The sequence below is a fragment of the Rhododendron vialii genome, chromosome 2a, assembly GCF_030253575.1.
Source record: "Rhododendron vialii isolate Sample 1 chromosome 2a, ASM3025357v1".
Taxonomy (NCBI): Eukaryota; Viridiplantae; Streptophyta; class Magnoliopsida; order Ericales; family Ericaceae; genus Rhododendron; species Rhododendron vialii.
The window spans coordinates 4,132,778-4,142,378 of NC_080558.1; the positions used below are offsets into that span (position 1 = coordinate 4,132,778).

At 39.0% G+C, this 9,601-nt stretch overlaps 1 protein-coding gene across 2 annotated transcripts; it reads left to right on the plus strand.

Annotated features, from left to right (window-relative positions):
• Positions 1-670: 670 nt before the first annotated feature.
• Positions 671-9,355, plus strand: LOC131315516 (PH, RCC1 and FYVE domains-containing protein 1-like). 2 transcript variants are annotated; one of them, XM_058344619.1, is made up of 9 exons: positions 671-1,171; positions 2,229-2,315; positions 2,412-2,501; positions 2,641-2,727; positions 2,907-3,011; positions 3,786-5,861; positions 5,996-6,142; positions 6,863-7,305; positions 8,610-9,355. In XM_058344619.1, exons 1-9 carry the CDS (start codon positions 1,124-1,126, stop codon positions 8,770-8,772), a joined length of 3,246 nt encoding a protein of 1,081 aa, XP_058200602.1. In that variant the 5' UTR covers positions 671-1,123; the 3' UTR covers positions 8,773-9,355. The 2 variants fall into 2 exon arrangements, with proteins under 2 accessions (XP_058200602.1, XP_058200601.1); XM_058344618.1 differs by having other exon boundaries at positions 698-1,171; positions 8,587-9,355.
• The last annotated feature ends 246 nt before the right edge of the window (positions 9,356-9,601 follow it).

Sequence of the window (9,601 nt, forward strand, 5' to 3'; positions counted from 1 at the left end):
TTGTGAAAGTGTTTTTAGTGTAATCAGAATAATAGACTGTGATGTGATTTTTAAGAATATTGTCCTTTCCTAGATATCCTTTGAATGAAATACGTGGGGGTAAATTCTTGGTTTAAAAGTGATTTGAGAAGCAATTCAAAAAGAACAAGGTGATTTTAGAAAGAAAAATGAGAAATCAAAAAACTCATCTAGAACTGATTTTCAGAATATGTCTCTATCCTTTAATTTTAAAAATATATTCTTGCAGAATAAATTATGCATTTGGCACCAAACAGGCAAAATAGAAAACATGTTACAATGGGGTATCCAAGCAACCCCTAGGGCTTGTTTCGTGAGAGATGTTAGGGGTGATGAAACTATACCCGCATTTAAATTACGAGAAACCGACCGGGCACATCAACCGAGTGTACTGACGGGTCCGAATGCCCCACTTTGGGCTTCGCATTGATGATCCGAGCCGTTCAATAATTTTAAAAAATAACTGAGTAAGTTTGCAAAAAATCAACTCAATTTAATATGTGTAAGTGTTCGATCTAATATTGTTGTCCTTTTCATGCTCGTCGTGATTAATGAAAAATTGATCAATGTCGTATACGAATATTAAAATACTACTCCGTATGCTTAAACATTTAAATTAATACAGTTTGATGAGTTGATTAGTGGCCAAAAGAAGCGCGCCAATTTCGGTTCTCTCTGGTTTCAGCTGCAAAAGTTCCCACTTTCTCTCTCTTACACATCTCTCTCTCCCTCTCTCTCTCTCTCTCTCCCTCTCTCTCTCTCTCTCTCCTGCTTCTGATCCCACAGCACCAGAAAAATGCACCCCCTACCCAGAGACTCGATCAGTCGCACGTATTCTCACAATTCGCTTTACTGTTAGGCGGATCAGTAAATCAGAAGCTTCTTAGTTTTTTTTTTACAGGGTTCCAAAAGAAGGAGATCTGGAGAAGATCAGTTTATTTTCTTGTTAGGTTGAAAATTTTAGGGGATTTTGTTTGTTTTCTGGAATTTGATGATAGGCCGGAGGAAAACAAGAACAGATTGGCACCTATGAAGACTATTACGCGGATGTTCGAAACGAATAGGAATAGGTGGTGGTTTCTTCCTAAGCTTTGCTTCAGATGGAATGGCAGATCCTGTTAATTATGCCAATCCTGAGCGCGACATCGAGCAGGTCTCTCTCTCTCTCTCTCTCTCTCTCTATCGCTCTGTGTGTCAGATGTGCATATATACGTCTCTCTGTCAAATGTGCATATATACGTGGAGACAGAATAATACGGTAGGGTATTCTGCCATGTCTTTCCAAAACCCATAAAGAATGGATGTTTCTTGAGGCAGTTAAAGGGGTGATTTAGGAAACTAAAGTGTGAGCCAGCCTCATAACTTACGTTCACACCAAAAAAAGTTGTCCCTTTGGGATAGTAATAGATTACTAGACATCTGAGCGCATTCGATGCGTGTGCATGTATCGGGAAAAAAAAGGAGAGAAGAAAATTAGGATGAGAAGCCTAAGTGCTTGGAGTTTGCTGTTGTAAAAGGAGGAAAAAGAATTTTGCACATTAAAAAGAGGAAACTTGACAATCAAAATTTTACCAGGACATGTTTCTCTGCAATCGCTTAGTATAGTTTAGCGTAAGGATGAATTTCTTTTTATAGTTGGAGTGAGGTAGCTTGAGTGGTTGAGTTTGGCATTAGTTAGAATCTAGATGTCATGATAAAGTGGATGTGTATTACCATAAACCTACGTATCGAAAATTCGGGTACCACACTGGAGCACAATATGATGTAGCTCGTTAGGTGGCCGGAACCAACCTACATTAGATGGTTACCCAAATAAGGTATCCACATGTGGCTATGGTTAAGCTAGAAGATGGTCTAATACAAGAGAGAGAAAGAAATGGAGTAATACGTAAATTTGTTAATTGCTTACGTCAACCTAACCGCTTTATGCTCATCTTTCAGTATTCTTTTTCTAGACTTGGAGGTAGAGATGATAGTCAGGCATTGAAAAGCTTAAGCTTCGCCTTACAAGGGGCATGTCACCTTGCAAAAGCTCTTGCTTTCAACTTACTTATCATTTTACCATTAAAGTTGGTCCCCTATGCTTTTTATGCATGCTACAATTTTAATGCTTCGACTTCTTTAGTTGTCATGCATCTTTACTGAAGGTGGATAACTATGGCATCTTCATTTCCCTTTTTTTTCTTTCTTTCTGCGTGCGTGTGTGTTAGGCACTCATTACTTTGAAAAAAGGTAGCCAGTTAATTAAGTACAGCCGGAAGGGGAAGCCGAAGTTTTGTCCATTCAGAATCTCTCCAGTAAGTTATCTTACTCTTGCTTGAGATACTTAAAACATATGATGCGATATCTGCTGTCCATGAACATGACCTCATCGACGTGCAATTTGTGAACAGGATGAAACAACATTGATTTGGTACTCTCATGGGCATGAAAGGAATCTGAAGTTATCATCTATTTCACGGATTATCCCTGGACAGAGAACCGTGAGTTAGCACATCCTTTAAAGGGTGAACTGATAGATACAATTACAGTTTATTTCATCAGCTTTGGCATAAATTGGTGTCAAGATGTTATTTGAGCAGATACAAGTTATTCTTTTCTTGTTTAAATGTGTCATTACAGGCAGTGTTTAGAAGATATTTGCGCCCTGAAAAGGAGTACTTGTCATTCTCTCTTCTATATAATAACGGTGAAAGGTCTCTTGATTTGGTTAGTAAAAGTGAATCTCTAATTTTTTTATATATAGTTTGAACAAGTTTAGAGCTAGCTGAACCTAATTGATTGGGACACAAGGCTTGGTTTGGTTTAATAAATTGTTGAGCTATTTGAACCGTGATGATGACAAGTTTCGGTGCATTTTGTTAACTCTATCTTTGTGTATTCTCTAGATTTGCAAGGACAAAGTTGAGGCGGAGGTGTGGCTGGCAGGCCTGAAGGCTTTAACATCTACAGGAACAAATCGCAGTAGACGCACTCAAAGCGATATTTCTGATGTAAGTTTTTTGTAATCTTGCATCAGAAACTCCGTGAATTGTTATCCTTATCTTATTTCATCCTTTTCCGCGATAACAAACTAGTCATGTTATATATTCACCATTTTGATTGGCTAATCCACTTAAGTTGTTTGAATATTAACCCTTATAAACTATAAAGAAACTTTGAATACATCTATAAAGAAACTCTACATGATCAATTTTGCACTTTGCAAAGATAATATACATGGAATTTCTAAGACAATTTGTCAGCTGCCCCAAATAGCTTCTATCATATCATGACACCATAACCGTTAAAGCTCTTCAATTATGGGTAAGACAATATTTGGTCAGTTTGAGCCATTAAATTTTGGGAGGTTTTGATGTATTACCAGATAATTAATTTCATTTATGTGCCTAGTTGCCAACAAATCGCTTTTTCCATCATTTGAGTCTTATTCTTCTCACGAGGTAACAATATATTGGTAGCTGTCATAACATGTTTCAAAATTTAGGCTGTGGCATCATTCATAAAAGCATACTATTACTACTAGATTGCTTGTTGAGGGCAATTGTGCAATTATCATACATGAACCAAATGTAGTTCTATTACTTGGTGGAGTCCAAAGGATTCTTTCTTCATTAACTAATTACATCACCTGATTCTTTTAAGTATACACAAGTCAGTGGTAGTTTACTGTATTTGTTGCCCGTTGTTTCCTTATCCAAGACATACATCCATAATGCTAATACATGACCACAAATTAATTCAGTTCCTTGAATATTTTACTGCAGCTACATGCTGGTGGCGGCGATTTCATTCTCAGTGCTCGTCCTTTCGGTGCAACACTAGAGTACACTTCAAGTATTGCCCGTGGTAGGGCGTCTGTTGATTCCAGTTCCGGTGAGAGTTCTTTGAGTTTTCCAAGCTCAGATGTTGGGTCTGAACGTGCAAATATGCAAGTAAGAACAAGTGTTGGAGGAGATGGTTTCCGAATTAGTGTTTCAAGCACCCCTAGTTGTTCAAGCCAAGGTTCTGGACCAGATGACATAGAATCCTTGGGAGATGTCTACGTCTGGGGAGAGGTCTGGTGCGACACAACTGATGGATCCAGAAGTCCATATCCTACAAAGCAGGATGTGCTGATTCCTAAACCTTTAGAATCAAATGTAGTTCTTGATGTTCACCAAATTGCTTGTGGTGTTCGACATTTTGCTCTTGTTACAAGGCAAGGTGAGGTTTTCACCTGGGGAGAGGAATCTGGGGGGAGACTTGGTCATGGAATTGAAAAAGACTTCAGTCACCCTCATCTCGTTGAATTTCTGGCTGTTACAAATGTAGATTTTGTTGCATGTGGCGAATATCACACTTGTGCTGTATCTACATCTGGCGATTTGTATTCCTGGGGTGACGGTGCCCATAATGCCGGACTTCTAGGCCATGGGACAGATGTCAGCCACTGGATACCCAAAAGGGTTTCAGGTCCTCTAGAAGGACTTCAAGTTTTATCAGTTGCATGCGGCACGTGGCATTCCGCATTGGTAACTTCTAATGGAAAGCTCTTTACTTTTGGTGATGGAACATTTGGTGTCTTGGGTCATGGTGATCGAGAAAGTGTCCCTTATCCAAAGGAAGTCCAATTATTGAGCGGATTAAAGACTATTAAGGTTGCCTGCGGAGTGTGGCACACTGCAGCCATTGTAGAGGTCATGGGCCAAGGAGGCGTCAATGTCTCATCCAGAAAGTTGTTTACTTGGGGCGATGGAGATAAAAACCGATTGGGTCATGGAAACAAGGACATGTATCTCCTTCCAACATGTGTCTCTGCCCTTATCGACTACAATTTTCATCAGCTAGCTTTGGGGCACAGTATTACGGTTGGCCTTACTACATCTGGGCATGTCTTCACTATGGGAAGTGCTGCTTATGGTCAACTGGGAAATCCACAGTCCGATGGGAAGTTACCCTGCTTAGTACAAGATAGATTAGTAGGTGAATTTGTTGAAGAAATATCTTGTGGAGCATATCATGTTGCCATTTTGACATCAAGAAGTGAAGTTTTTACTTGGGGGAGAGGTGCAAATGGAAGATTGGGACATGGGGACACAGAAGATCGAAAAAATCCAACTTTAGTTGAAGCACTGAAAGATAGGCATGTGAAAAACATATCTTGCGGCTCAAGTTACACCGCCACTATATGTATTCATAAATGGGTATCCGGAGCGGACCAATCCGTATGCTCCGGTTGTCGACAAGCATTTGGCTTCACAAGAAAGAGACACAATTGTTATAACTGTGGATTAGTGCATTGCCACACTTGTAGCTCCAAAAAGGCTTTGAAAGCAGCATTGGCACCGACTCCAGGAAAACCTCATCGTGTCTGTGACTCTTGCTATGCTAAACTTAAATCTCCTGAGGCAGTTAATCCCTCTTATTATAATAGGAGAGCTACAACTCCTCATCACTCAGTGGACAGTAGGGAGAGATTGGAGAGAGGAGAGGTGAGAACTTCAAGGATTTTGCTATCTCCTACCACAGAACCTGTCAAGTACCTTGAGGTCAAATCAGCAAAGGCTGGAACAAAGACCGATTCCTATTCTATAGTCCGTGCTTCACAAGTTCCATCACTTTTACAATTGACGGACATTGCATTTCCAAGTTCACTGAGTGCTCTTCAATATGCCTTCAAGCCTCCGCCTCAACCGCACCCTCCACCTAGGTCGGGGGGCAATTCAAGGCCTTCTTCTCCATACTCGCGGCGACCAAGTCCTCCACGCTCTGCGACTCCTGTGTTTTCCAGGGGTGTGATTGATAGTCTGAAGAAGACCAATGATCTTTTGAGCCAAGAAGTGACAAAATTACAAAGCCAAGTACGATAATTTTTCTCCTTCTTGTCATATTAACATGTAACAACCTTGGTTGGATCCTTCCACTGATACAATGGCATAGGATTCTTGACCTGGAAGCATCACCTTGATTATTACTCTTTTTGTCTTATCTTTAGGTTAAAAGTTTGAAGCAGAAATCAGAAGTCCAAGATGCAGAGATTCAAAAACTGCAACAGAATGCTCAAGAAGCTACTTTCTTGGCTGATCAGGAATCTTCTAAGTTTTTAGTTGCGAATGAAGTTATGAAGTCAGTCGCATCTCAGGTGCTCTTTCTATCCCTCTTTAGCCAATTTCATGGCCCTCTTGGCATAACTGTAATGATGTCCACTTTTTACCTAATTAATTTGAAAGCCACAATTATTTCCCTCATTTGAGCCATAACATGACTTGACAGTTTTCGTTGCGTTATCGACTCCTAATCTAGCTGGGAAAAACTCTTACCTTGTTGGTTATGTAACCAAAGCATTTTATGTGAATGAAAGAGTCAGAAAAGAGAACTTTCATTGATTTGTTAGTGTTCAGCCACCTAAGATTACCTTCTGTGGGGCGTCGACTCAGTTTTACTTCTATCTGTGGCACTGCTTCCTCAATTCTACATACATGTAGGCAAAAGTTTCATGTCCCACCAGTCACAATGAGACTAAGAATTGGCTTTCTCTTGTGTGTTATTATGATGCTTTCAACATGATAACGGGTATTGAGATGAACAATATGGATTGAAAACATGGCTTATGTAAGCATGGCATTAATCTCCTTTTCTCATGTGATTTCTGTTGCTATTTAGGCTTCAAATACTTCTACAGACTTGCCTGATAAAAATGTTAAGATAGGTTACACTTTCCGCGTATTAAAACCCATGTGGCATGATTGGCTTTTGATGACAGAACTGTAATGTTGAAAGATGATTTGGTTTCCTTTGTTTCAGTTATAGGTAAACTTATTCAAATAAATCATCATTAACTCTGTATTTGTCCTATTTTCAGTTGAAGGAAATAGCAGGGAAGTTTCCTCCTGAGATGTCGATGAGCATAACACTTGAAGACATTAATGCTCAATTTGAAACTTTTTTCCTGAGTACAAATAGAGATGCCGTGTCTGAATCCCATTCTTCCTTGCCAGCAGACTTGGCGTTTGACCAACGGAATGAATCTGCTAACAGGCAATATCATAGAACGGAAGACAATTTGGATGTAACAGGAGTTAGTGACCCATCACAAAATGGTGAAGATACTCCCCGGCATAGCAATAGATCATCCAATATCAGGGAAGCTTTACATCTAGAAAGCAATGAAAGTGCTACAAGATCACCCAAAACTCCAAAGACCGAAGGACAAAGAGAAGTTATTGAACAATTTGAACCTGGTGTCTACGTAACTCTTATTCAACTACAAAACGGTACAAAGATCTTCAAGCGAGTTAGATTCAGGTATTTATTACTTTCCTCACATGCTTTTTCTCATTTATGTCCTTCCGTTTCTCTCTCTTTTTTCCTTTCATAATTCTTGTTTGAAGCTGTCAGCCTTATGGATGAGTCAATGACACCCACTTGCAGAAAGTTGTTCGAAAGTAATGCTACAAATTTTTGTTTCACACACTGTTAAACCCGATAAGCATAATCCTGAAAATAGCAATATGATATCAGCATTGTTACTATTAGCGACGTCTAAAAGATTAAGATTGGAAAGATCATGCCGATGGGATATCTCTCAGAGCAAACTATGATATAAAGACTGAATTCCAATTTTTGAGACTCTGAGGATTTCCAAATAATTACGAAGGGCGATTCAACCGTGTATAACATACTGGGTGTGTGCATTGGTATTGTAGTGGCTCACAGTCACTACTTTAGATTCAGAACCCCTCCTCGCACTATTGCCCCTCAATTTTGTTTTTTCACCTCAAATAACTTGGAAATTTTGATCTCATTTTCCCTTCCTCTGTCCATCTAAAATATGAATTTCTCCTGCTTTTCGATAGGTCTCCCTATTAACTGAAACTGATCTTGTTGTTTTAACGAGAAAACTGAAGCTGCTGTATCTGTTTGGATCAAGTGTAAGAAAAGGAATAGATGGAAACCTTCTGATCCATATAACATTTTGCTCACTTGCTATCTATCAGTTCCAGATCAGACTTATCCAGCAATTTTAATGATGTTGTTCTTGAGTTATTTACTTTTGCATGTGGTGTACCATATTCCCGATCCTATTACTCATTGCAGAACGTTACCCCGCAATAACATAGGGTCAATGTATATGTGAAACAAGGAGAACTGAGCTCCAAAGAATGGGTATCCAAAATTATTGAGCTGTGATGTTCTCCAAGGAGAATGGAAAACTCATACCGATATTGTCATGGGAAGCTAGTTACTTGACAACAGATTACCATTTATGAAAAATTACTTCATTGCTCGATTAACAGAGCCAGAGGTCATGAACAATGTGCATTCAAAATGTAGGCTAGCTTTTCTTGGGTGAATTTAAACAAGTTTTTAGTTCCCTCAACTAGTGGAACAAATAAACAGGCGAGGCATTTTGGTTAGTGTCCTTCATTTACATGAAACTAGTTCTTACTGAACAACAAGATTTCTGTACTTCCTTGTCTATATAATGAAGTAAAGGTAGACTAAGGTACGCATATTATTGCTATTAAAAAATTTGAGCTTTTTGCTTCCTATTGTTTCTTTCATCCCACTGTCTGGAACTCACAGCCTGTGGAATTCTGATTCCACAGTAAAAGAAGGTTCGCGGAGCAGCAGGCAGAAGAATGGTGGATGGAAAACAAAGACAGGCTACTTAAAAAATACAACCCGCCGGCTGCTAATAGTGTCTCAGCTGGATCATCCTCAGTTCCAACTGCTTCTGATGAGAATGATGAGGCAACCCCATCTTCTTGATCTTAGTTTTGAAGCTTAGGCTCCTCCAATCAAAGCCTGACAAGTGGAAGTAGGAACAATACACAAGCTCCTATTAACATGGGTCAACACAAGGATCACCATTAGATGATGGTCTCATGGCATATTATCTCTCAATCAATCCTATCTGATATATATTAGAGAATTGACTTTCTCAAGTAGGATGACACGACAACATTCCTTCTTAACAATGATATTGAGATGATCTTTGTGTTTAGAGAAGAGAAGGTATCAGAAGAAGAAAAGTTTAGTTGACCTAGAAGCAGACAAATGTTGGCTGTCATTTTCTCCTTTAATTGTTTATTCTCTTGAAGGGGTGCTATTTCCAGTACCTGGGTAGTTATAGTTTAGTTGTACAGAGGGAAGTGTTTTAGGGCAAAATGTGATGCTGTCGGTAGAGCTTTATATGCAACAGGAATCAATCAAAAGCCATGGGAGTTGGAAATGTCTGTTAAAAGACAGTGTACTGCTTTGTTGTGTTATTCAGAGATTGGTTTCAATTATTGTTTTTAAGTTTTGTTCACCTTTGTGTTGTGATCCTTAGGTGCTTTCTCTATGAAACAAAGACGAAAATAGTACATACTCACATGGCTTTTGGATCCCACATCCAATGGTGGAACTAGGATTTCAATTCGGGGGTAGCGCTGTTTTGTCTTTTTCTATAAATGAATAGACTTCATTAAATTCTCTAGTGGTCTTTAAATGAAAACTATTGAACTATTTATTCATCTTTTAAATCCTCGCATTAGTGGTCTTTCAATGAAAACTATTGAACTATTTATTCATCTTTTAAATCCCCGCATTTTTAATA

Excerpts from the sequence above, each read along its gene's own strand:
- LOC131315516 (XM_058344618.1), top strand. The coding sequence starts at position 1,124 with ATGGCAGATCCTGTTAATTATGCCAATCCTGAGCGCGACATCGAGCAG. Across the intron at positions 2,316-2,411 it reads GTCCATTCAGAATCTCTCCA|GATGAAACAACATTGATTTG; the intron begins GTAAGTTATCTT and ends ATTTGTGAACAG. Across the intron at positions 7,306-8,586 it reads TTCAAGCGAGTTAGATTCAG|CCTGTGGAATTCTGATTCCA; the intron begins GTATTTATTACT and ends TGGAACTCACAG.